At 46.3% G+C, this 27,483-nt stretch overlaps 1 protein-coding gene across 1 annotated transcript in view; it reads right to left on the reverse strand.

Annotated features, from left to right (window-relative positions):
* Positions 1-4,198: 4,198 nt before the first annotated feature.
* WDR82 (WD repeat domain 82) overlaps positions 4,199-27,483 on the reverse strand; it is a 56,201-nt gene continuing 32,916 nt past the window's right edge. Inside the window, exons 3-9 of the mRNA XM_090021408.1 lie at positions 26,393-26,459; positions 26,037-26,136; positions 16,092-16,208; positions 12,536-12,691; positions 10,941-11,010; positions 6,081-6,223; positions 4,199-5,255 (exon numbers count right to left, since the gene is read on the reverse strand). Coding sequence (XP_089877534.1) covers positions 5,226-5,255; positions 6,081-6,223; positions 10,941-11,010; positions 12,536-12,691; positions 16,092-16,208; positions 26,037-26,136; positions 26,393-26,459 — 683 coding nt within the window. The 3' untranslated portion in view covers positions 4,199-5,225. The remainder of the gene's footprint in view (positions 5,256-6,080; positions 6,224-10,940; positions 11,011-12,535; positions 12,692-16,091; positions 16,209-26,036; positions 26,137-26,392; positions 26,460-27,483) is intronic.

Here is a 27,483-nt window from a genome sequence, read left to right on the forward strand (position 1 = left end):
TAAAGTCTTATAAAAAGTGTAGGCCCTGCTTAAGAAGCAAGATTTTTTAGCAATTATTAGACCAACTGTATAGCTGGGAAAGATGCTAGACAAGCTTTTTGGGTATAACATGCCCTTCCTCAGGTCTGGGAGAGAAGCAGAAACAGCTTAAGCTACCATAAATACCAACTGAAACAATGGCTTCTGTTCAACTCTATGTATGAAAACAGCAACTTAAGGAAATGGCTGTAAAACTGTGAAGCGAGGAAAAGTTATCAGAAGCATTTTCAAAATAAGGACGCACCGCTGAATAATTAGCTTAGTTGCATTTGAATTATTAGCAGGCATCCTGGTTTTCTGTTAAAAGTGGCAAATTCACCAATAAAAATTGCAAATTCTGATTAAAAATACCAAAATCCACATTTTTGCACAATTAAATTGAAATGACACTATAATCTATATATCCAACTATATCTGCATCTTTATATACAGGGTGTTTATAAAAGTCCTTGTGCAGTTTTAAAGTTTAATGACTTAGGATATACAAATGACAGAAGCAAACTGTAAACAGCAATTGAAAGCATAATTCATTAAGTTTTTTAGTATAGTGCAAGCTATGCATAGGGTAAGGCTGACAAATGCAATTCATGAAATCACTCAGCAGCAACTGGAAAATATTTTCTATGGAGTTGGAAAATCAGATTGAATAATATATCATGAAAGATGGCAGTTATGTTGAAGTCTAGCATTTGAACTGTATTGGGTTAAAACTTAATGAATTATGCATTCAGCTGGCGTTTACAGTTGGTTTCTATCACGTGTACATCCAAATTTATTAAAAAGTTGCACAAGGAGTTTATAAACACCCTGTATACAATGAAACACTCCCCCATTACAGAAAGTGTGGACATATTGGAAAGAGTCCAGCGGAGGAGAACAAAAATGGCTTGGGGCTGGAGCACATGACTTATAAGGAGAGACCAGGGGAACTGGGCTTATTTAGTCTAGAGAACAGAAGACAGAGGGATTCTCAATGGTGGCAGATGACAGAACAAGGAGCAACAGTGCCAAGTTGCAGCAAGGGAAATTTAGGTTAGACATTAGGAAGAATTTTCTCACTAGGAGGGTAGTAAAACATTGGAACAGGTTACCCAGAGAGGTGGTGGAAGCTCCATCCTTGAAGCTTTAAGACCCAGCTAGACAAAACTTTGTCCTGGATGATTTAGTTGGGGCTGGTACTGTTTTGAGCAGAGGGTTGGCTAGATGACCCCCTGGAGATCCCTTCCAACCCTAACTTTCTATGATATATAGGTATCAGTTGAATAGTATTTTATTGATATGTTTACAATTTTAAGGCAATTTGGAAGCCTACCAGCGTCTCAATCACTATAATAAAATAAATTCTAAATACTTATACATTTTGGCATTTGATTTGGGGGTTTTTCATGGAAAAAATCAGAGCTCCACCTGCCCCCTTTGCTCACCAAGACGCAGGTCCAGCTGCAGCTGTCCCTCTCCCACTGTTTTCTGGTGCTGAGCAGCCCTGACATACCAGTGCCCTCCACTCCCCGCCCCACTGGTGTCCTTCACTCCCCACCCATAACACCCCCAGCCCTATCAGTACCCCTCACTTCCCCACCCCCACAACCCCCCCACCAGCCCTGCCAGAGGGAGCCCTCAGTTGCCAGGACTATGGGGCCAGGGATTTAAGTCCACAGCCCCCTGCCCCCCACCTCCCCTCAGCAATGCCTGAGCCCCAGGTGCTGTCTGTGGGAGGCAGAGACTACTGTGGCCCAAGTGGAGCATGGAGTCTGTGTCCCCCTCCCCTCAGGGGTAGCATGGCTGGAGCAGAGCCCGCGGGGGAGGGCTGCAGGCAGCTGTGGGCTCGGGGCTCCCTGTCCTGCTGCCCATCCCCTGGGGGCCTCCCACAGCTTGGTGGATGGGATCTAGCACATCAGGGCAGAGCGGAGAGCCTTGGTACCATGTTCAGGAGTCCCACGCTGTCATGGTGATGCACTCCCTGCTCAGCTGGCAGCAGCAGGTAACAGCTCCATGCCACCACCCCTGCTTCTGCTGGGCAGGCATGGGGTGTCTTGCCATAGCAACACAGCCTCCATGCCCTGCTATGCCAGGTCCTGGTCAGAAGCCCCTGGGAGGAGGGTAGCAGGGAGGGAAAGACCAGAGCCCACAGCTGCCAGTTTACATTTGCTCCCTACCCCATGGGCTGCACTCCAACTCTGCTACCCCTGGGGGATGGGGAGCTGGGTTATGTGCTCTGCTCGGGCCACAGGAGCTGCCACCTCCCATGGGTGGCAACCAGGGCTCAGGCACTGTGGGGGTAGGGCAGGAGGCTGTGGACCTGGGTCCCTGGTCTTCATGTGCCCCCACCCCACAAACAAATCAGGGGAGTACATGCCCTCCTGGGAGGGTACAGTGGCAGGGAGCCAGCTCCCTCGCCGCTCCCCACTCTGAGGCCCCACCATGGCCACACATTCCCATCCCAGCCTTGCACCCAAAACCCCACACACACTCCCAGCTGTGCAGCACCTCCAGCCCTGCCCAACTCCCTCCTTCACTATGGGGGCCTCAATACTGCCCCCCCCACAACTTATTTGGGAGGAGCTGCTCCCTATGCTGCCTGGCTGCCACATACACATGTGCATGTGCACATGCACACGGCACCACCTGCCTGATTGCCCTCCTCCCACTTCCCCCAGCCCCTTGCAGGCTGGAACACTGCAGGCCTGCAAGGGAAAATCCACTCTTTCCTGTGTTTCTCCTTTAAGGGAGAAAATCCACATTTTTCCCCAAAATGAGAAAAAAGATGTTATTCCACAGTGAACAGAAAGCCTGGATCCTTGATTATTAGTTAACCTAATTATTCAACTGTACAATTGTTCCAGTAAAAGATGATATCAAAAAATCTTTACACATTCCCTGGGCCATCGTGGCTACAACACTCCAACCCTACCCAAGACTCCCTGCCCAAAGAAAATCTGATCATGAAAAAAATAAAGAGCATTACAGAACCCTGCAGGACCTTTTGGGGCTAACACCAAGTTAAAATCTTGATTCTTTCTTACTGCTTTAAACAACCAACTACCCCTGCAAGATACAGCAGTTCACAGAATAATCAACAACACTGCTGTAGCCTACACAGCTTCAAATGAAACGTTAAGGAACTTAATAAATGGTTGCAGAAGCCCAGTCATATACAAGGTGTGTCCTTGGTATTTTAAAGTAAAAGGAGAGTGGTCTGTCAGGAGAGATGCTGTTGTTATCTGTACAAAGGAATCTTCAACTTGCCAAGTCCTGCAGAACAAGTGTTTGGCAAGATAAAAGTCCATCAGCCCAATCTGAGTAACAGCCTAATTCAAACACAGAATTCAACATGAAGATGGCTTTAAAATGTGTACAGTATAATTAGCAGAGGCAAACCACAAAGGCTAAGTAACAATTTTTGTCACAGCATAGATTCACACGTGTAATTTTTAGACTCTCATGCACAGCAATAGTTTTGACGATGCACAGGGTGCCTGTCACAGATAAAGCAGTAGCTCAACATGCACAAATACTTCAAAGGGTGGGAAATGATGAGAAACTTCTGCTACAGCTCCATTCCTTGCTTAAAGATGTGTGTTATTCTAATAGTTGTAACAAAAGCTAGAGTAGAGTAGATGTGCAAGCCATATATATAGCTTTCCAAGAGGACATGCACTGATTTATATTTAAATCCCACAGTGGAGATGACAACTTTACCACACCGTAGAATATTGCTAAAGGAGTAATACATAAACAGGATTGTTTTCAAGCCTGAGAGAGCACTGAAAGCGACAGGCAGAATGTGCCTACTCTCTGTTCAGAGTGCCACCTTACCAATTTCTTTCATTTTGGGGGGAGTTTTCCAAGTCAACGTTCCTCCAAGTCTCAAAAGCATTTGGTAAGACTACAGTCCATTGTGGAGCTCCATTTAAACAGTGTTTTTTGCCACGTGCTACTAAAGTATGCACACCTAACCAATTTTACAATACAATGTTTTAGAAAAAAGGATAAATGGAACAATGACAGCAGTCGGTTTCTTTACTTTGTGTATTGCCCAAAAGGAAGAACCACAGACACGCACCCTGTCTCATACAGGGACATACTTGGAACAACACTGCTATGACTTACATGAGAGCTACCGTCTCTTACAACTGCTGAAAACACATACAGTCTGAAATGCTTTATAGAATAAACACTTCTGTGGGCAAGTTTATTAATAAAAGGGATACAGGGCTGGTCCTTGTCTGGGGGAGAATTTAATGGAGTTTATTTACAGAACTGGAAGAGAAAACTGCAAAGGTTAAACAAGAAACGTTAAAGACCTTGGACTCAATCCACAACACTGGCCCACATCATACTCTAATATCTAAAAGTAAAAAAATATGACCCCCCCATATTTACAAATAAGATCAACCAGCATGATACAGAAAGATGATGCAAGAGAAAACTACTGTTTCATCATCTTCCTGGTGACAGCTTTCTTTATTGCTTGGGGCACTATTCAATACTCTGTGAGCCCTGGATTATGAACAACGCAGAAAGGAAGCTTCAGGCTTTCTCTGCCAGTGGGCAAACCTTTATGGTTTGCCAGACACTAGAGCACCATAACATGGTGATGGGTGCAGTGATGCATACACGCAGACATGCACTTCTACTGGACAAGTGTTTGATAAGAAAAAGCACTCTGCATTAACATTTGAGTTTAAAAAACTGTGAGTCTGTTTGCATTTGGCACAAAAGTTTTGGGTGATACTGTAGAGATTTCACACATTATAAAACATGCAGTGCAAGATGGTAATGGACGTCCCACCCCAGAACATCAATAACTCTGTGTGTTTACAGGAAGAAAAGAGAACACACTATTATGCCTTAAAGACTGCAGCAAACCTTTCACAAATTAGATTCCATGTCTCCACTCTCACTTTCTCAAAAGTAACACCGTGTCAGTTACAAGTTCAACTTAAACCTGCTGAGCAATAGTTGGAAAGCAGGATTGTAAGTGTTTCACACAGCTTCTGGATATGGTATAATCAGACTGAAGAAGGTCATAGTGGAGGGGTCCTTGTGAAGCAATGCAGCAATTGAAAAGTTTCAAGACAAACACAAAAGGTCCAGGAGAACAAGGCAATTCCAATACTCTCTCTTCAAGAATATGCTGCAATTTACAGTATGAAAATCACACAACGGCGGTTCTCATTTCAGAATTAGTCATCTATGGTTGGCAACCAAAATGCCTGAAAAAAAAGAGAAGACATGCAAACATGAAGGAAGAATTCCTTATGCAGCTGAAATCTGGAATTTATCCCATCTACTGCAGGGAACAGTGACTGTTAAAAATGGCCAAGGAGGCTGGTAAGGACAGCTAGCAATAGAGTATGAGAATCCTTGCCTGGATTGGCTTAGTTTGGGATGTGCAACACTAACTTTGCCTACTCGCTCCTATTTTAATACAGTAAAAAGCAGCTGGTTGAACCTAGCTGTATCACTATCTTCACTTCTCTACATTTTCCAGTAAGGTTTTAAGAGTGGCCATGAACAGGACTGTAAAGCTTCTAGGTGTTTGTACTGGAGTTTTACATCAGCCATATGAGACCAGACTAAAACAGCACAGTTGCCTGCATGCATGCACATTAACTTCCCCTTCTCAGTGTATTGGTACATATTCTATTCCCTTCCATCCCCAGCATCTCTCTTACAAGCAATCTGTCAAATTGTATGAGCCTTAGGGAAGGGCAATACAGAGGTTTATCCAGCTCTTCCTCAGCCTAAGAAAGCATCTAAGCAAAGGATAGGTCCCGAGGAAGAAATCCAGTCACCCCCTCATTTTTTCTTCTTTCCTCCTCCACCATTACCTCCGGACCGGGGACTGTGAAAAGGGAAGTATTTGCTGAGTTTACCAGCTCTCTGCCTGCTGTACATTTCCCAACAATGGACCTGTGATTGATTTGTAAGCCCTTTGAATTGAACTCTTGAAAGAGAATAAAATGAGAAAGAGAAACTATCCCAATACTGATCACGGCCCACTAATCTAGAGGGAACAGAAGCATGTATTTTCTTACCATATTGGAACATGCACTGGCAAAGGTCATGAATTTAGGATTGAACTGCAGACAGGTTATAGGACCTGTGTGTTTACCATCCAATACAGCCACCTTCATCCCACTCTCCCCATTCCAGACATGGATCTTTCCATCCTCAGAACCTACAGGTTGAAGATGACAAACACACATATGAAATACCAACTAGGAACAGAATAGATCAGTACTAGACTGCAATTTAGACATTAAAGAGGACCTACACAAGAAGCATTCAAACTGTTAGATTTTTTTAGAAACACTATGGTCAAATTCTATTGAGGCATTGCGTATTAATGGAGTTCAGACTCAAGAGTCTGAAATGAGAGAATTTGTTGACTTTCATGTCAGGACAAACTACCAGTAGAGAGTATTATCCATTTGATCAGAATAATTCTACATACACTTAAATCACACTGGAACCAAATTACCAAGCCCTCTCAACCAGGAGAGGATAGTTCATGTTAAGTAGGCCAAATAAGGAAAGTGCACTGGTAACTCACACTGACGGCTCATACACCAAGAAGAGAGAATAAAAACTATTTTAGAAGTGCAACTTAGTAATAGGAAAAAAAAAAAAAAAAATCAAATGGCATCTGAAGAACTAGCTCATTATAATTTGGCAGTCTAAAGTCAATGCTGACCTGATTTTCAGCAGACTGCACACTTAACTATGTATCTCCTTTGTATATAGGATACTGTATTTGTCTGCTCGACAGACCATGGTACTCTTGTAAGTTTCTGTTAATTATGCTTTTATGACAAGGCTGTTCAACTGGCAGCCTGTGGGTCCCATGTTACAGCCTGCAAAGGATTAAGTTGTGGCACAGACCCTGGACACCAGCTCATACACCCCTCCATTGCTTTGGTTATGACAGCAGATGGAGTTTCCAGGCTGTACTTCCCTCCTCTGACTTACTGTGGGGCAAGGCAGAGCATACAGCTTGGAGAGGTAAGGATGCTTAGTGTAACAGTGGGGTGGGGGGAGCACCTAGGCAGGTGTGCAGTGCAGCTGGGGGCAGGAGGAGGGAAGGAGGGGCCAGCGAGATGCTGTACCAGCAGTGTGGGGGGGGGACGGGGACAGGGACAGCACTGGGCAGTAATGGCAGGGGGGAAGGGTGAAATTTTGCAGCCCATGGCTTAGACTGGTGAGTTCCACAAGTGCACAATACAGCAGAGGCCTGGGGCGGGGGGGGGACGACACAGGGACGGTGCATAGCATGCAGGTGCATGTTGCAGCAGTGTTGGGGGGAGAGAGGGAACACAGGTGCACAGTGCAGTAGTGGGGGTGGGGTTGCATTGGCATGGTGTGTGGACATGGGGCCCAAAGCTCATGACAGCCACTGCTGTTGCTGCCTATAGGGCATTCAGCCCCAACCTCTTAGAAGTTGAACAGCCCTGCTGTTATAAAATAGTGGATGCCTCAGTTTCCCTTAGTTGATTGTATGCCATTACATACCAAGGAAGAATAGGTTAATTTTGACCTGGATAAGACTTAGAAGAAAAGGTAGGTTTCTGCAAGCAACTGTCTCAGTTACTACAGAACAAGCCATTAAGGATATAGGGGACCAGTAAAGGCTTAACAAAACACCATAAAATTCAGACTTCACAACCTGAATATCCCCTGCCGTCCCAGGGAAGCCATCAAACCCCCACATTCCCTTTAGAACTTGCTGATAAACAGACTCCCAGGGTGTGAACAGATGCAACTGACTCATTCTAAAAATGTCACCGATTGGGAACTGGTTCAAAACTGTCCCTGGACAAAGGTGTCCAAACATATAATGCCAAGGGTTCCAAGTAGGACTGTCACCTTTTAGGCACTGCACTGCTGCTGAAATACCACCAGGGGTGGTAGAGTACCCAAACCATTATGCTTTCCAGGGGTCAGAGCCCAGTTTCTGCTAGAAGGGAAGGAAGACCCAAACTGGCTGGACACTAAGAAAGAGGAAGACCTCATTGCCCACAATTGCAATTTTCTGCTCCCCCTTCTCAAAAACACTGGATTAAAAAAGACCGAGTTTAATAAGAACAATCTTACACTTTACCACATTTTTTGTGGTTACCTGGGGGTGCACAGATGTGCATCTGTGAGAAGGAAACAGCCTAGACCCCATCCCTACTCAGTGGAGTCCCAGGTGCATTTGGGGCAGGATTGTGGTGGAGGGTGAGAAGGTGCAGGTGCTGAGGGGATGCCTGGAAGGACTGCCAAGACACTAGGCACAGAATGTTTGGTGTCCCCACCTAACATGGAACTGGATTCACAGACAACCAGCTCAAAATAGCTTGATTTTTCCAGTATGCTTCTGAAACATCCCAGGACATTTAAACCACTCCTAACATGGTGCACACATCTAAATTCTTGGGGTTTAAAGTATTTCTAGAATGTGTTACATCTGTTTAAGGTGTTACATCTGTCCACACCCCCAGATGCATGTGGGAGGGCATCAGGCTTGAAAGTCTCAAACAAAGACAACATGGCCTGACTGACTTAAACTTGCTTAAAGTTTTGGTCTCTTGCTGGTGCAGGGAATTTCAAGGCAGGGTCCACCACCAGACTGGAGTATGAAGCCCTACTGGGGATGCGTTTCAGTGGCAGCAAAGGAAGCAACAACTACATTAATTCCTGTGGCTCCCTGAGCTGACACTGTGGGTCATGACTCTACAGCAGTTAACACTGCCACCACTCCTCTAGCTACCAAAGGTGAATCCAGATCTGGCCACGTGGGGGAGCAAAGGATTTTGACACCTCTGGTTTAGAAATTCCAACAGAGTCTCTGTAGGCTATACTGCAGTTTACCATTACATATCGTCTTGTTTAAGCAACAAAACGGTGTTTTAGCAGCATCTTTTATAGGACCAACTGTATAGTTCTGAGAGATGCTAGACAAGCTTTTGGGCAAAGTGCCCATCCTCAGGTCTAGCCCTACTACAGCATTGTTTAACTAAGACTGTCTACTTTGTTGCCTATGACTTCAAAGACCACAAAAAATAAAGTCTGTCTCTAAAAGCTGAGCCAGTTGCAGCTTACTGGGACAGGAGAGAGGGTGGAGAAGGGCACAGCCTGAAGATAACCAGGGGATAATGGAATACAATGGTAAGAGCTCAGTCTGAGGAACTGGAAACTCCCCCACTCTAGAACTAGGACTACCTGAAAATGTATTCAAGAAAGACTAACGCCCAAGCAAGAGCCCCTCTGAAAATATGTAACAGGCTACACTTTTCCAATCTACACAATGAGCAAGATAAGCATCTCGCTAATTATGTGCAGAATGAAAACAAAAATGTATATATGTACATCTGTATATCGTTTACTAAATTATCTGGTACCAGAAATGCCATTTAGGAATTAAAAAATAAGTTACAGTAAATGCAACTGGTAAAGCTTGTTAAAAAAATTTAGTTCTTCACATCATTAGCATATTTTTATAGTGCAAGTCCACTTGAGACTCTCAATCCGACTCTTATGCCCTCCCATGTGCATCTGGGGGTGTGGACAGATATAACACATTCTAGAAACACTTTAAACGCTAAGAATTGAACTTTATTAAATTGACGTATCTAAATTTAGCCCCCTTTAAATAAAATCCTGGCCTTTTAAATATCTCTTACAAAATAAGGGACTGTTCTGGTTCTGTGTTATCTGTATAGGCCTTTCCAATGAAGAAAAAACTGGAATTAACATTACCTCACAATGTAAAACAGAAAAACATTCATTTTTGGAAACTGTTTCAGAACAGAATAATCGTCATCAGGACGAAACTGAATGAAAAAACAAATCTGCCCAATGGGAAGAGAATTAAGTAGGCTATTAACATAATTAGAAGAATAGATGGGGAAGGCCGCAAAGTTGTATATCCTCTAGTGAAGTGGTTTTCAATATGCAATGTCTAAGGGGTCCACGAAAGATAACTATGAACAATAAAAAGTATGTGAATACCCACACCTACAATTCAAAGGAGGTCTGCACCCCTATTCAAAAATTTTTAGGGGCCCACAAATGAAAAAAAGGTTGAAAACCATGGTTCTAGTCTAGAGGATAAACATGAGGGCCTGCTAGTTGTCTTATTTTTTCTTTTAGAGTGCAAAACTGCCATGAGAAAGTCTGTCAGGAGAGATGGAAATTGCACTTTGCATTTAACACCTTTATTTCCGGAAAATCAGGGGTTTGGGTTACTGACTGCCAGCTCATTTAATATTGGTATACTGGACATAGGCAGATTAGAACCACACCTAAAAGAAAAATTTAAAAGAAGATATTAGGGGCTAGTGACAATATGAAAAGCAGTCAAGGAGTTAACTGGTCAGGTTGAATAGTATAATGTCACATGTGGAATATACAAATTATCCAGAAGTACCTCTTCCACATACCTACCAGTAATTAAACAGCTTCATGTAGTATAAAGAGGATCTTTAGAAAGAACATGAACACAGAAAGAATGAAGCCATTTTGCCTACTAGGTTATATTTCAATGAGAGAAGTTATATTTCTTGAAAGATTTTGGGGGTAAGAAAGAAATTCACCGTATTGCCCATTAAATGCTTTGTTTGACCAAATCTATTAAAAATGGTTGCCAACATCTCAGCTATAGAGAGAATGAGAGACAAACATCTGACATCTCAGAAGCAGGCTGAGACCTATCAAAATAACAGTTTTACAATAAATTATATTGAAATGGCAGAATTTTGAGCACCTTAGAACTCCCAACAAAGTCAAAACAACGTTTTATCAGCCCTAAATAACCTGCCATTAAACAATTTGGAGAAGATTTCAATCCCCAGTTTCAAGGCACTGAAATTACTTTGTAATAAAAATGACAGGTCAATGGCATAAGAATATCTTACCAATCATGATGAACTGGGAGTCTGGTGTAAATGATGCCTCCAATGTGACAGCCTTACTGTTGTTATACCCCTACAATACAAATTAGTTAAATGCCTGTAAATCTGTAGTAAGAGACCTGTGAAACCTTTCCTCCAAATGAGGAACAGCCCCTTCCCCCTCTGATGGTAGGGCAGAGTGCAGGGGAACAGGCCGTCTGTGAACACCTGGCAGCTGCTGAAAAGCAGCAGCTACAGCCTCTCCTTTTTCCCCCTGCTCTGCAAGGGTGGCACCATCGCTGGGAATTCACAACGCCCCTTGAACAGTTCCAAGGAGCCTCAGGATCATTAAAAGGCACAGAAGGAATTTGTACTGTTACTTGAGCACCCTTGAGAATCTCCAGGGCTGATCAAAGAATAGCAGGAAGCCAAACCACCCTTTGAATACCATCAGATTTCCCCAGTACTGTTTAGAGGTCAGCAGGAAATGGAGCTACCCTTTGAACAGTCCCAAAGAAAACCAAGACTGTGAAGTGGCCACAGTGAAAAGGCCCCTTTAGGGCTCCCTGGCAGTTTCCTACTGCCACCACCCCCTGCAATGAAAGAGGGAAAGGAAAGGACTGTGGGAGACTGGGGATCCTAAAGCCCCCCCCATCTTGCTGTGTGTAATTAAACAGGCGTGTAACTAAACAGTGGGACTAGAAAACAGTGAAGTTGCTGTCTGAAACAGTCAACAGTTTATGGTGGAGACACCAGTTTTTTTTTCCTGCAACAAGCTGCTTGAACACCTGTAACGTTTGCTTTTTGTGCCAGGAAAACACATTCCCCCCACAAAAAGAAATGTAAATGCCTTCCCATGGCTAGTATCACTCAGATAGCCCTGTAAAAAACCTTCCAAATGCCTCAGAGGTGGGGATTAAGAATGGACAATTATTAATCCATGCTATCCAATGAAACTGGTTCTCCCTTATTATAGGCATTTGAAATGAATATAAACGGAGTTAAAATATCACAAGTAATACCTACAAGAGAAGAGGAACAAAACTTTGAAACATCAAACTACAGTAAAAGCTCTGTTATACGGCATCCTCTGGGAATGGGGGATGCTGGTTAATCAAATGTACACCGTTTGGTGTATTCCCTGGCATCAGTGTGCCGGGGGACAGGGAGGGGGGCCCCCCATGCAGGCTGCTTTTTCCCCCACAGAGGCTGCTTTGCCCTGGGCCGAAAAAATGGCAGAGAAAAACTCAGCTCATGGCAATAAAACGGGAAGTCCCCTGGAAGTGGTACTTCCAGTTTTGCTTTTGCCGCGTCGCTCAGATGCCGGTTAATAGAGTTCTTGGGCTAATAAAGTGCCTGTTAACACAGCTTTTACTGTACGATTAAGAAAAATCAGAGGGTCAGCTAGCAGCAGTTTTATAGCAGCAGCAGTTTTCTCCTGAATTGTTGCATCGTGACATCCACAGAGCAGAAGCTACCCTTAACTGTTGCAAGCAAAGGAAGCAAAGGAAGCACTGAAACCTCTGAACCCAATTTTGTATTCTTTCAGGCTAATAAATGCAGTATGATCCCAAAGGACCCAACAAAAAAATTCTGAGCAGGTAATGAACAAAGCTCACCCCAAATGTATGCAGTACAGCTCCTTTGAAGGCATCGATCAGTCGAATGAATCCACCATTGGTTGATATGAGGATAAGTTTGCCATCATTACTGAACTTCAAACCTGTCCACTCACAAGTTCGATCATATTGCATCTTAAATGTTGCAAATGGACCCTTCAAAAAATGGAGTTGATTTAGACAAAGTGTACACTCCAAGCATTTATTCTTAAGAGTCTACTTCAGGGGTGGGCAACTATTTCAGCTGGAGGGCCACTTAATGAGTTTAGGTGAGTTGTCGAGGGCCACAATGGTAGCCTCCCAACCCTTGACAGGTGCCCCATCCCCTGGTTGCCACCTTGGGACTTGTATAGCATCTCAAAAATAAAGTTTTACTCCTATATACTGTGTGGGGGAGGGCCTGGGGGGGTGGAGTGTGTGGGATGTGGTTGGGGGGCGAGTATGTGTGTATGGTGGGTGGGTGCACATGGGGTTAGTGAGGGGATGCGGCTGCATGTGGGAGGTGTGGGGTATCTTGGGGGGGTGTGGGTGTGTATATATGTGGGAGGGTTGTGGGGGTATGGGTTTGGGGGATGACCCCACATACCCCTCCCCCATGGCACACAGCCCCTGCCTCTAGCAGTGGAGGCAGCAGCAGGCTCACACTGGAGCAGCTGCCTGGCAGCACATAGTTCCAGGAGCTGCATGTGGTGGCAAGGAGTGAAGCGAGGCCACCTCAGCTCTATCGCACAGGGCTTAGGTGCAGTTCTGGAGATTTGTCCACCACAGGGGAGAAGTCCTGTGTGATGCAGTCAGCTGCCTTCCCCACTCAGTGCTGCCACATGCAGCTCACAGAACTCCACTAGAAGTGGCAAGGAGCCCCACTCCCTGCTTCCCAGCGGAGTCCCATGAGCTGCACAAGGCAGCAGGGAACAGGAAAGGCAGCTGGCTCTATTGCCTAGGGCTTTCCTCAGGTGGTATGCGAGTCCCCGGAGCTGCACAAGCACTATGCAATAGAAGTAGGCCAGCCTGGCCCTGCTCCTTGTCACCACATGCAGCTCCCAGAACTGGCTAGAACTGCACACCACCTGGTGGCTGTGTCTGCATGGACTACAAGCACACTGAGGGCCCACTACCTGCTGCTGCTGCTACTGCCAGTGGCACAGGCTATGTGGCATTGGGGAGGGGCCCCCATACCTCACACTCCCACCCTCCCCCTCACACCCCAGAAACCCCACACACCCACACCTTGCCCACCCAAGCACCACGTTCCCACCACCCCACTGGGCACAGGCCCTGGGCTCCACACTCCCGCCAGCCCCAGCCCCAGCCCCACATTCTGCATTCCCGCTCAGCTGCAGCTTCCCTACCTGGTGCCCAGAGTGAGCACTGCAGCAGGGACACGAGGAGGAGCCGCTGGAGGCTGGGGAAGCTGAGCTGGTCCCCTGGCAGCTGCAGCAGTAGCAGCAGTGGCCCAGCCCAGAAGCTGTGTGTGTCGGCCAGGGCCAGGACCCTCCCACGCAGGAGAGTGGGAGTGAAGCGTGCGGGCTGGGGTTCAATTAATTGGTGGGCACCTGCGAGCTGGATGAAAAAAAATAGCCTGGCAGGCTGGATCCTGCTCGCAGGCTGTATTTTGCCTACTGCGGTCTACTTTTACTCTTGCCATAGGAAAACATTTCAAGTACTTAAAGGAATTAGATCAGACTGGTATCAAATAATCTGGCACTGGCTAGCAAAGGATTGAAGGAGAATGTAGCAGCATACAGTGGTGCACCAGTGTCCTGAGGTACTAGAACTCTGGTTCCCAAGGTGAGCAAGCTACAAGAGATTGCTAAGGAAACTTGTGGCTTCAAAAACATACAGAAAATAGAATCACATAATCATAGTAAAGTAGGACGTGAAAGACCTCCAGTGGTCTAGTCCAACCCCGTACTCAACGCAGGGTCACCCATATGCAAACCATCCCATGCAAGTCCTTGCCTAATCTGTTTCTAAAACCACATGATCAATCCTACTGCACAACTACAAGGCATATTGCCTAAAGAGACCAAAAGCACCCTGACCTGCCATAGATAAAGCAGGGGGACAAAGACTACTAGTGCTACTGCCCCGCACTCCTGACCCACAGCCCTTTGGCCCTGCCAGTGCTCCTCACACTCAACACAAGGTCCTCCCTGGCCCTACCGGTGTCCTTCATTCCCCACCCACAGCCCCCCACCCCGAGTATGTGAGAAAGGGATTGGGCATGTGTACACAAGTGACACAGGGGGACGGGGGCATAAGCAATGCAGTGGGGGGGGCACATGCCCCCCCATATTTGTGCCCATAGCACAATGCAGGATTGCAGTGGGGCCAGACCAGCTTCGGGCAGCAGCCACCTCTGTGGAACAGCGGGTGGGACTCGGCGCAGGAGGAAGCACCAAACCACCATCACTGCCAAAGTGAGGCATGGCACCAGCAGCACAGCTGTGCCCCTGTGGCTGCTGGGCAGGCAAGGAATGCCTCATCTTGGCCAAGGCTGCATGGTGCTCCCTTCTGCTTGCAGGGCCATCCCGGGGCGGGGGGAAGAGGCGGCCAAATTAGGGCGATTACTCTGGGCCCTGAGCTTTGGGGGCCTCCGTGGACAGTGCTGTACAGGCCCTGCTGGCTGCTGCCAACTCTGTGCTCCAGCCACTCACCCGCCAACCCCTTTACATGGGCTGATATGCTCCAGGCCCCACACATTCCTAGGGACAGCTCTGCCCGCTGGGCCAGAGGCAGCTGCTGCCCAGAGCTGGTCTGGCCCTGCTGCAGCCCCATGCCCAACTGTGGGCACAGAAATCATGGGGGGGGGGGGGGAGGAAGAAGGGGCATGTATCCGTCCCTCTCCTGCTGCATCACCTTGGTCCCCTGCCACATACGAGAGGGGGAGAAGGCACAGGCTACCTCAACAAACTTACCTGGAGGGAGCTGCAGGAGCTGCTCTCCACCGTCGTGCCTAGCTGCCACATGCATGCATACATTCACACGGCACCACCATGTCCTACCTCTCCCCAGCCCCACCCCAAGAAGCCCCTTGCAGGCTGGAATACTGCCAGCTGGCAAGGAGAAAACCCACAGTTCCCTGCATTTTTCCCCATTAAAGGAAAAAAATCCACATTTTTCTGCAGCAAATGGAAAGCCCGGATCCCTGCTCATGAGGCATTAACCCTAGATCTGGCTAATTAATTTACTCATTGGGATTTTTTAAAAATCACTTCCACCTTTCATTACTGTTGGCTATGGGGCGATATGCGGGACAAATACATTTTGTAAGTGGTTCATCTGTAGTTCAATAAATCTCCGAGTTAATCAAAATGAACTGAAGAACTACATGTCCAAAATATGATTTAAGCATCTGGTAGCAGCACTGATCTCAGCTACCTAATGTAAAAGAACCTATAGTTCTTTGACAAAATTCTCTTCATATGGCATGATTTTCTCCATGATACTGTTTGCAGCATATCCTATAATTTTTTCTAAGGAAAACCAGACTTCCCGAAGTCAGAGTACAGATACTAGTAAAAAGTGTCAGAAACATATCCAGTGTGATGCTTACCTTGTCAAAAGAACGAAGATCATAAAGCTTTACCATTTCAGAATTGACTCCCGCAGCAAAAATCAACCCTTCTGGATCAAAGGAGCACACAGGCTTTCCCTGAAGATGCATTAAACCCTACAAAATTGAAAGGAATCCTAAGTTATAGCACATACACCTGTTTTCCTGATTCCATTTCTAACAGCTTCCTCTATACCCACAGGTTCAGCATGGCAGTGAACAGGCTAAAGAGTTGGATTTCAAATGTCAGTTTGATGATACTTTCAAATGCAACTTCCCAGATTGTGTCACTGCATATTCTCCCCCCCATTCTATATGTGAAGTTTCAAACAGCTTGGACAAATGGCAAACAACAGGGGCTAACAGACATATAAAAGCATATAAAGGACCAAGTTAGGTTCTAAATTTACTCCTAGTAGCATGTAATTATCTAAGGCATTTTCAATTAGCAAGGTTTAGAGACAAAAAAAATAAGATTTTAAGTGGATTCAGGTAAAATAATCCTTTTGCTTCTAGAAAGGAAGAAATGACCTGGTCTAAGTTACTGATGATGAAATGCAGGAATACATACACATAGATACTTCATCACCTCTGGGAGAGAAACTTTTATCATGAGAACAAATGACACCAACAGGGAGTGCAGCACAGACTATACGTTAAAAGAAAGAGGTGCTTTGTATAGGTTACAGCCACCACTCCCAAGAGCTACAAAAAACATTTCTGGTAGACACAATGTTAACATACAGCTTGTGGTTCAGCTCTAATTCCCCCTCCTCCCCCCACAACCCAGAACATTTCACATGGAGTCAACCACAAATATTTGTTTTTGGAGCCATTTAATTCTTAAGATTTGTTAATTTTTAAACTGAGGTCAGTTTAAAAAAATTGAAATGGTCAAGTAAACCAAAAATGTTTAAACAATTTTGACAATTTTCTGCACTCTCATTTTCTGCAGAAACTACTCACCATATTAGACCAATTATGTTAATAATTTCATGCCCCCCTAAGCTCCTTGTTTAGGAAATTTACTATATATTACAAAAATGCCCTACTCTAATTGCTATGACATTTCTAAAAGTGAGAGAGCTAGGCAGGCTTTACCAACAAACCCCAGACAGAGACAGCTAATCCTACACAAGAAGTATTCTATACCAGGGGTCAGCAACCCCTGGCATGCATGTCAGAGCACACCACAGGTGGCCTGAGCTCTGGGCAGGTGCCACCAGCTATAGAGTCTGAGCTGCTTGCAGCAGGCAGAGGGAAGACTACAAGCAGCCTGGGTCCATGGCTGGCAGCAGCTGCTTAGAGCCTGGTCTGGCTGTGGCAGGCAGCCAGGAGGCTGCGACTGGTGCACCAGGGTCTGGATCCATGGCCTGGCTCCATCCGCACCTCAGGGTGCTCAGCAGGGAAGGGGCCAGGGCAGCGCAACCCTGGCCCCTCCGCCACCATCCACTGAGAAGTGCACATGCACCCACCACCCACAAGTGGGGCGGGGGCTCCACAGACCTTAGTACAGCTGTTTGTGGTCTCCCTGTCACCCACTGTGAGCAGCCCAGGCTCTGTGGCAGGCGGCAGGAGCCTGCCCAGAGCCGGGGACCAACTTTGGCAGGTGGCCAGGAAGCTGCAAGACACTGCACTGAGGTCTGTGGACTCTTGTCGGGCTCACTACTGGCAGCAGGTATACATGCATCTCCGAGTAGACAGCAGAGGAGGGGCCAGGGTTGTGCTACCCCAGCTCCTTCCCCAGTGCGTGCCCCAAGGTGTGTGTGCAGCTGCTACCAGCCATGGAGCTGGGCTGGGGTTCCAGACTCCAATGCAGATGTTTGTAGCCTGCCCACTGCCTGCTGCGAGCAGCCTGGGCTCTGTGGCCAGCGGCAGCTGGATGCATACCTCAAGAGTGTGCAGCAGGCCAGGGCAGTGCAACCCCAGCCCCTACCCCACCACCCACCCAGAGGCACACATGTATCCACCACCAGCAATGAAGATCAAACCTTTCATGCCTCCCCTGCCATCTGCTCTGGCACACCAAGTCAAGGCATGGGTTGAGGTTGGGTGTTTTTGTCACTCCAGCCAAAAATGTTGCCAACCCCTATTCTATACACTCTGAATGCCACCTTATGGTAGAACTGAAAAGTACAACCAATACTTTGTGAAAGAAATAAGTGGTGCGAACAAGGGTATGAACACACATAACACTTAAGGTGTGGACAGATATAATGCTTAGATCATTTCATATGCACTTATGCACTTTAAACCCCAGAAGTCTATATGTACAGATCACTTTAAAACTTTCTGTAATATTTCAAAAGCACACATATCACAATGAAGTACTATTTTGGACCAGATCTCCTCCAGCTGAATGTTAACACAGAGCATTCCACACCTACTGTTTGCTCCAACCTCCAGGCATCCTAAAAATGCACTACTTCTCACTGTCCACTCCCAAATCCAAGCAAAGCAATGGGGCTACTCTGAGACATAGTCAGGACTACTGCCCAAAGATCTATTGCCTACAAAAAACAAAGTCAGGAAGGGACTGTGAAGCAGAAAGCCTGTCAGATTCACTTCCTGCAAGGGTACCTGGGCAGGAGTCCCAGGCTTATTTGGGGTAGGACAGGTAGCCAGGTTCTGGGGAGAACTTTGTGGCACCCTTGATTGTTGTGTGTGCAGGTCATTTGTGCTTGTAACAATAAACACCTGTCAACTGCTGGGTGGTGGTACGAAAGAGCCATTGCCCAATGGCTACTTGACAGAACAGAGACACTGTCTGTTCCATCTTTAGTGTGATGTCATCTATTAACTGCATTAATCGTACTGCAAAATTGGAGCCAGCCCTGCCCTGCAGGTTCCACCCCAAACACAGATCTTTATGTAATTGCTGGCAATGGAAGGTACCTGAGCAGCTTTCTAAGGAAAGTCCTTTTAAAGTTATCTATGTGATAATCCCCGTCCCCTTCTCCTTTCTCCACTGTGAGGCCTGCTGGGCTGGATGCTCACTCCTATACCCTAGTATCTGAGCCACAGCACTTCACACAACTGTAAACCACTTCCCAAATCAGTGGCATTTTGGAATGGTTCAATTGCTACATGTGTCTGGACCCAAAATGGCAAATGGCTCCTACTAACATGTACACTATCAAACCAAAAAAAAAAAAAAAGAAAAGATTTGTAATTTTAAAGAGTACTGCATTAGAAGTGCCACCCTGAAGTAAGCAGATGACACTGAAGTTGCGGGCACTGACAGTCAGGTATCCAGATTTCCCGTTTCCCACAGAACAACAGAGAAAACCATGGATTTCCCTATTTTATCAGAGAAAAAATGGATGTTATCTTTTAGTAGATTTCCCACTTCTGCAAAGAGCTCTGCAGGCTGGCAGAGTTCCAGCAGAGCTCCAGCCTGCACAAGCTAATTGCAAAAAGGGTGGGAAACCCCCAACTTTGCCTGAAGGGGGGAAAGAGCTGGGCCTGAGGCTCTTAGTCACCCAAGGCTGGGCTCAGGCTCACTTCCTTTGCTGGAGCCTGTGAGGTAAGTGGGGCTGGAAGCATTGTGGGTCAAGGCTGGGGAGCACCAGCAGGGTGAGGGAGGGGGTGGGGGAAGCTGGCCAGGGGTTGAGGGAACGGGGAGGTCTTAGGGAAAAGACATGGAGTGCCTGCCCACCCAGAGGCACATGGCCCACAAGTGGCACAGTATCGTCCCAAGTGGGCTCCGTGCCTCCACGTGCGGTTTCCCTGAAGGGCTGATAGCGTACCACTCTGGGTCCATGCACTAGTGGCCAGGTGGGCACTCCTGTGGGAAGCTGGCTGGGGGCTGAGGGAACAGGGAGGCGCTGGGGAAAGCCCCGCATGGAATGTCCACCTGGCTGGCGGCACATGGACCCAGAGTGGAGCATTATCAGCACTTCAGGAAAACCACACATGGAGGCACACAGCCTGCTCAGGTCGATACTGTGCCGCTTTGAGTTTGTGCGCCACTGGCCAGGTGGGTACTTCACGTCCAGATTTCCCCAGCACCTCCCTGCTTCCTCAGCCCCCATCCCCCAGCCAGCTTCCCGCAGGAGTGCCCACCCAGCTGGCAGTGCATGGACACAGAGCGGCACACTATCAACCCTTCAGGGAAGCTGCACGCAGCACACACCCACCCTGCCCTCATGTCCCGCACAGATCTGGGGGGCGTGGGTCCCCAGGGAGTGCACACTGCTATCAGGAGCCAGCCCTGCCTCTGCATGCAGCAGGCAGGCATTAGTGGGGGAGCTGGCTTTTTGCTCCTCTGGCTGCAGCAGCCACCGCCTTCTGTTGGGGGCAGGGAGTTGCAGACCTGGGTCCCTGGCCCCATAGCCCTGGTGGCCTCCTCCAGCAGGACTGGAGGGCAGGGGGGAGGTTGTGGGGGATCCTTTAATTTTATTCACGGATTTGGGGAGTTGTAATCAAAGAATTTGTGATTTTTTAAAAGTCAGGGAAAACCAGCATTCCTGCTGACAATACAGAAAGGACAGGATTTAGATAATTTCATGGACTAGAGAATTAAAAATGGAATTAAGCTTAACACAATGGAGACACTTAGAAATAAACAAGGACTTCAGCTTGAAGATAGGGGTGCATAGTCTAGAGACAGCTGAGGAAGAGAAGAGAGGACCAGAGTATACTGGCTGATATTAGGATGAAAATGCATTGCCACTGAAACACAGCTGTGAAAGGCTAATCCAATCTTAAAGTGCATTAAGCAAGCTACAGTAAAAGCCGTGTTATCTGGCACCCTAGAAACAGTACAGACAGGACACCGGTAAAGGCATCGGTAAGACCCTATTTAGAATTCTATGTGCAGTTCTGGCAATGTTCAAAAAAAGGGTTCCTTAAACTAGTATGAGTTCAAACAAGGGCCACTAAGATGGTTAATGGAACTGAGACGTTCTCATGCAAAAGTATTAAAGGTGCTTGGCTTGTTTCATTTACAAAACAGAGATTACGGACTGCAATCAGTATACAAGTACATTTGTCATGTGACAATCAAGGAATGGGAAAACCTGAAATCATTTAAAGACTCAACTAGGTAAGTTTAGGGAAGGACAGCATGATGGGACATTCAGGGATTGTAATATAGAGTCAAATGACTGTGGTCCCCAAGTTAGGTTATTAAGATAGCTCTTATGTTGTAGAAAGAGTCTAGTGGTAATCCCATACCTATGGGTTTTTCCTGTTTATCAGCTGGGGTTGTTAAGGTTTATTTTCCTTCATGAAAGCCACCACTAAATTTAAGGTCAAGAAGGTATTTTCCCTTAGGTCAGACTGAATATGGCATGTGATAGCACATTTTGGGAATTGTGCCTTGTAGTGATAAAGTACTCCAAAAATTCCTGAAGCATGACAAAAAACGTACAGAAGGAAGTACATACTATTTTGTACTGTTTCACTATGAAGTGTTTCACATTAGGTCAGTCACCTAGGTAACCCACTTTGAGTTCTGCAGTCTCCCTGCACCCTGACCCCCAGAAGGGTGCTGGGAGGAGTGACTCTCCCCCAGGGAGGGAGGAAGCAGAGCCACAGCATCAAGCCTCATATTGTACCGCCAGGCTGGAGAGCACCACCACTCTACATCTGGCTCCAGCTTTGGGCTCCACATTTTTTAAATGATGTGGAAAGGTCAGACAGCTTCAACAAACAGGTGACAAAAATGATAAAGGGCTTGCAAAGCAAGCCATGTGAGGAGAGGTTGAGGCCTATTCAGCTTCCAGACTGTGTCTTCAAACATCTAAAGGGCTGCTATAAAGAAGGAGACCGCTTTTCTGTGTTGCTGCAGAGAACAATACACAAATCTATGACCTGAAGTAGCAGCAAAGTAGATTTATACTGGATACCAAGAAAATCATCTTCATAGCTAGAACAGTGAGGCAGTGGAACAGACTGCCTCAGAATGCTGTGCAATCTCTATCATAGGAGATGTTCAAGCAGAGGCTGGATAAACTTTAGTCAGGAATAAACCAGGACGGGGTTCTCAGCCTTTTTAAGAGTCAGGGCACCCCACCAGCACTTTTGGAACGTGGCAGCAACACTTCTGGCTGACAACGACGGTTGCTGCTTCCTCAGTGCTTCTCAACCAGGATCTACAGTCTCCAGGTAAAGTTCCTCTGCACACCTCCTGTGCAGCCAGACTGGGAAAGGCTGCACACTACTCTCCTACTACTCTCCTCTTGTATTAAGGATCTAAATCAGCCTAAAGCAGGCAGAAGCTGGCTGGTGCAGTCCTTCCCAGCTTGGTCCCCACTCCCATGCTCCTCCCAAAAACAGGAGTGCAGGTAGAGCTGTTCCATTCACCTCTTTTTTGGGAGGAGGTGTGGGAGGAGGACTAGGAAGGGTTACACAGCACCAGTCAGCTCTTGCCTGCTTCAGGCTGATCAGAGCAGTAATGCAGAAGCGTGCAAGGCAGTTTTTTCCCTGGCTACTGCCGCTGCCACAGCACCCTGAGGAGGTCTTGCAGCACATTGGTTGAGACCCACTGATTTAGAAGCAATTACACCTAGAATACTCTGTCCAGAGCAACAGTGTACACACACACCCACATACACACCTTTCACAAGTGCCTCAGTTACAAAGGTGGTTAAAGGAGCTGGAATAAGATTATGGAGGGGATACAGAAAGGGGAGTTCTGGCTGTACAGTTAGATGGTGTGTTGTGTGGAGTTATGCTTGCTGAGTGAAATGGAGAGTGTTTAGTATTTTCTGGATTGCCACATTGGGTCAGGATGGAATTTTCTTATTCCCCTTCCTATTAGTCTTCCTCAGAAGTATTGGGTTTTGGCTGCAGCCAGCCTGGGGATTTTGAATAGGATGTGCCAGTGTTCCTGTTGGGACTAAATCCCAGAGGTTCCTTGCTAAAGCGTCTTGCCCTTTTGATCAGAGTCAGCCCAGTTGCTACATTTGGGATCAGGGTAGAATTTAAATCTCACAATCAGACCAGTATGGACTGTAGGGGTTTTTGCCTTCCTCTGTAGCAAGGCGCGTGGCCCTTGTGGATTTCTGAACTATAATTTTAACAACCAAGGAAGCTGTTGGTCCACTGTTAAATAGCCAGGGGAAATACTTAAACAGAAGACACAAAGAAGTAGCAGGTACGCAACAGTTACTTTGCCTCACTTCACAAAAAAAGTTAAGTTGCAGCCAGGCACCTTATAAGGATTATTTGGATAAGGAAGGGACATGCTGATTCTAACCCTTGCAGCAGCAGTACACTGACCACCACTGTCCCCTTGTTTTACTTGTGGCAAGTTAGGTGTTATGCCTTGTGGTTGTGCAAAGATTTGGTTGTATAGTTTTAGTAACAAGTTAGACAAGGATTTATAATGATTGGAAGAGGGCCAATGTGGTGCCTATCTTCAAGAAAGGGAGGAAAGTGGATTCAGCCAACTACAGGCCTATCAGCCTGACTTCCATCCTGGGGAAGGTCTTGGAAAAGATTATCAAAGGAGGCTATCCTTAACAGACTAGCTGAAGGCAACATCCTGAGGGATACCCAGCATGGGTTTGTTGTGGGTATGTCTTGCTTGACCAATCTCATTTCCTTTTATGACCAAGGGACCTATCACCTGGACAAAGGGGAAGAGATTGGCGTCGTATACCTCGTCATTAAAAAAGCCTTCGATCTGGTATCCCATGATTGCCTCTTGGCTAAACTGGCGAACTGCGGCCTTGACGTCACCACGATCTGCTGGCTGGCGAACTGGCTCCGCAGTAAGACCCAGATGGTGGTGGTCGATGGGAGCCAATCATCTTGGTGCGCTGTAATTAGTGGGGTCCCACAAGGCTCTGTCCTAGGGGCTATACTGTTTAACATCTTCATCAGTGATGTGGACACTGGTGTCAGAAGCGGACTGGTCAAGTTCACCAATGACACCAAACACGGGTAAAGTATCCACACCTGAGGATAGGAGGGTGATCCAGGCAGATCTGGACAGACTCATGAAATGCGCAGATGAGAACCTGATGGTGTTCAACACCAAAAAATGCAAGGTTCTCCACCTTGGGAAGAAAAACTTGCACCATGCTTTTAGGCTTGGTAGTGCTATGCTGCTTAGCACTACAGATGAAAGGGACTTGGGGGTCATGGTTGACCACAAGATGAACATGAGCCTTTAGTGTGATGCTGCGGTTAGTAAAGCGAACAAAACACTGGCTTGCATCCATAGATGCTTCTCAAGTAGATCCTGGGACGTCATTCTCCTGCTGTACTTGGCCTTGGTGAGGTTGCAGCTGGAGTACTGCGTCCAGTTGTGGGCTCCGCAATTCAAAAAGGATGTGGAGAAGCTTGAGAGGGTGCAGAGGAGAGCCACACACATGAACAGAGGACAGGAAAACAGACCTTATGATGAGCGGCTGAGAACAATGGGCCTATTTAGCCTGGAAAAGCGCAGGCTCAGGGGTGATCTGGTAGCCACCTATAAGTTTATCAGGGTGCTCATCAGGATCTGGGGGAACAACTGTTTACCAGAGCCCCCCAAGGGATGACCAGATCAAACGGTCACAAACTCCACTGTAACCGTTCAGGCTGGACATAAGGAAGAACTTCTTTACTGTCTGAGCCCCAAAGGTTTGGAACAGACTGCCACCTGAGGCAGTTCAAACACCCACTTCGAATGCCGTCAAGACACATTTGGATGTTTATCTTGCTGGGATCCTATGATCCCTGCTGACTTCCTGCCCCTGGGGCAGGGGGCTGGACTCGATGATCCTCCAGGGTCCCTTCCAGCCCAAATGTCTATGAAGTCTTATATGGGACAGTTTGGATAGGAATGATCCTGCATAAGGCAGTGGGCAAAACTACATGACCTCTGGAGGACCCTTCCATCACTACTTTTCTACTGTGATAATTTGTAAGTGCTTAGGGGGATGGGGAAGGGGAGCAGGGGGCTGTATTATTTAGCTGATCCATAAGACACCCTCCCCCAAAAAAGCTTAAGGTGATTTACAAAAAATATAAAACATCTAGAACTGGCATAAAATATTAAAATAAGGTGCAACAAAACCCTCCCCCAATATCAAAAGCAATTCACTCCACCCTATATCTTCCCTTTCCCTTGACTCTGACCCAGGAGGGCATCTCTCTGCCAGTCCACCCTCACTTCCCACTCATAAATTTATTAAATAAAGAAAAGTACAGTGGAGTTGCATCTTACGCATATTTAACTTAGGCAAATTCAACTGCACGCACTCAGCTGCTGGGGCTGGCCGCTGGGTGCTGGTGGTACTGCAGCGGAGGACGAGAAGGGCGAGGAGTGTGTGCAGAAGGCACCCAACAACGGTGAGGACGTGCAGAGCAGCAGTGGCAGGCTGTCCCCTGCCGCCATGTAGTAAGGCGCAGCTGTTGCGCTGCATGCACGGGCTGGGATTTTCAAGGGTAATTTTGACTATACGCAATTTTTGCCTTACACGCTGACTTCAGAATGTAACCCCCGTGTAAGATGCAACTCTGCTGTAACCAACTCTCCCCCATCCTACCCAGCAACTCATACTCCTGCGCCTCACACCCAAGACAGTCTCCCTACCTCCATTATTGTCCCTCCCAAGCTACACACTTCCCTCAGGGGGGCGGGGGGGGGTTATAGCTTTTCCAGATTCCCACTCCCTCTCCCCATGGAAACACATTACTCAAAATGTAAACAATAACAACAAATAATACAACAACTACAAGTCTGTCTGTGGCTGAAATGCTGTATTTTTGAAAGGTTTCAAACTGTTGCACTTTAAAACACTTCATATGTTATGTCTCTGCATCACAAGAGATACTGCAATTTTGATCTTGGAATTCTAGAAAGGAGTGATGTGAAGTACAAAAATTATTTCATAATAGCACAAGTATGAATTATGAATCTGACCTACAATCAATTCTACAGTTTCAAACTGAAAGCACTTTTCTTGTACCCTTCATGTAGACAGACATTTAAATCTGGTATCCCACCTGACAGTTTGGAGACCGGAGATCCCAAAGCCGGATGGTCTTATCAAGCGATCCAGAAATAAAAGTATCATCCACTGGAGACATGGAGAGAGCAACCACTCTGTAACACAAGACTAGATATATCAGAGACTGCACAGATCTGCAGGAAAGTTAATGATGCAACAAGTATCCTGCCATCTGTGTGCTAATCTGTAATACTTATGAACATCTCCCCCTCACAATCCCAATGACAAATGAAGCGGCATGAACAAAGATGAACGTGGTTTAAGCTCATTATAACCAGTTTTAGCCTCTCATTGTGACTTTAAAGAGCCAAGATCTGGAGAAGTGAAGTATCCCTTCACTCAGTCTCTCACCTCTTTGTATGCCCGGGGAAATACCGGATGTATTTATTGTCATGCAGTGAGAGGTATCGGATTGTATCTGCAAGAAAATAAGACAGTAAGGAATATCACACAATAAATGTAATCCACAAGACAGCAATGACCACTATCCTACTGTAGTGAAGGAGTTGGACTCCAGAACTCCAGAAATTGAAAGAAAAATTGTTAAGAGATTTTGCTGCAGCACTTTCCATGGAATTACAGCTTTATAACATTAAAAGCTAGCCTGATAGTACATTTTTCACTACGTGATTGGGATGTCCTATTAAATATGACCGGGGGGGGGAGGGAAACAGACGGACAACACTGATCTCCAGCAACACAGTCATAGCAAAGATGCTAACTCTGGCATCCAACACTGGGTTGTTAACTTCAAAACTAGAGTGGAATATGAACACCAACATTTAATCATACACACCTCAGGTAAAGAAGCTTTAACTAAAACACTCAGTTTTCACTGCTTTATCCGAGCTCTTCTTGCCTGATTAAAGCTAGGGTGGAAAGCAGCAGGAATAATGAGGAGTACAAAAACTGAAGAGATGCTTTTAATTTAAAAGCAAGCAAAAATGCTTTTTTTAAAAAAAGGAAGTGGATGAAAGTATTAGTGTTATGAGCAATGAAAGAGACTTTAAAATGTTGATTCCTACAGAGCTTTTAAAATCAGAGTAACAGTACTGAACATGACATCAATTTAGGCCCTGGACATCACTACTAAATATGCTTCTGTAGTGCTACTGAAAGGGAGCATACAGGCCTTCAAGCTGTTTGTAGCATTGCAAAGATACTCAAAGTGTTATCAAATATTAGCACTTTCAAATAGGAACTTCTTGGTAGGGTTACATTTCGTAAAACTACACAACTGCACAGTTACACATAGCGCTACAATTGTCTCTAGGGATCCCTTAGCATCCCATAGTCCTCTTCTCTCCCTCCCTCCTCGCTCTAAAGAAAGGAGAGCTGCTGTCTGCATGATGGCCTGTTCAGCTGCCATAGGCCCTGATGAGATCCTGCTGCCCCTGCTGTGGGGAGCAGAGAAAAGAACTTTTTCCTGTGGTGGCAGAAGT

This window comes from Crocodylus siamensis, chromosome 11 (assembly GCF_052110815.1).
Source record: "Crocodylus siamensis isolate JL-2025a chromosome 11, ASM5211081v1, whole genome shotgun sequence".
Taxonomy (NCBI): Eukaryota; Metazoa; Chordata; order Crocodylia; family Crocodylidae; genus Crocodylus; species Crocodylus siamensis.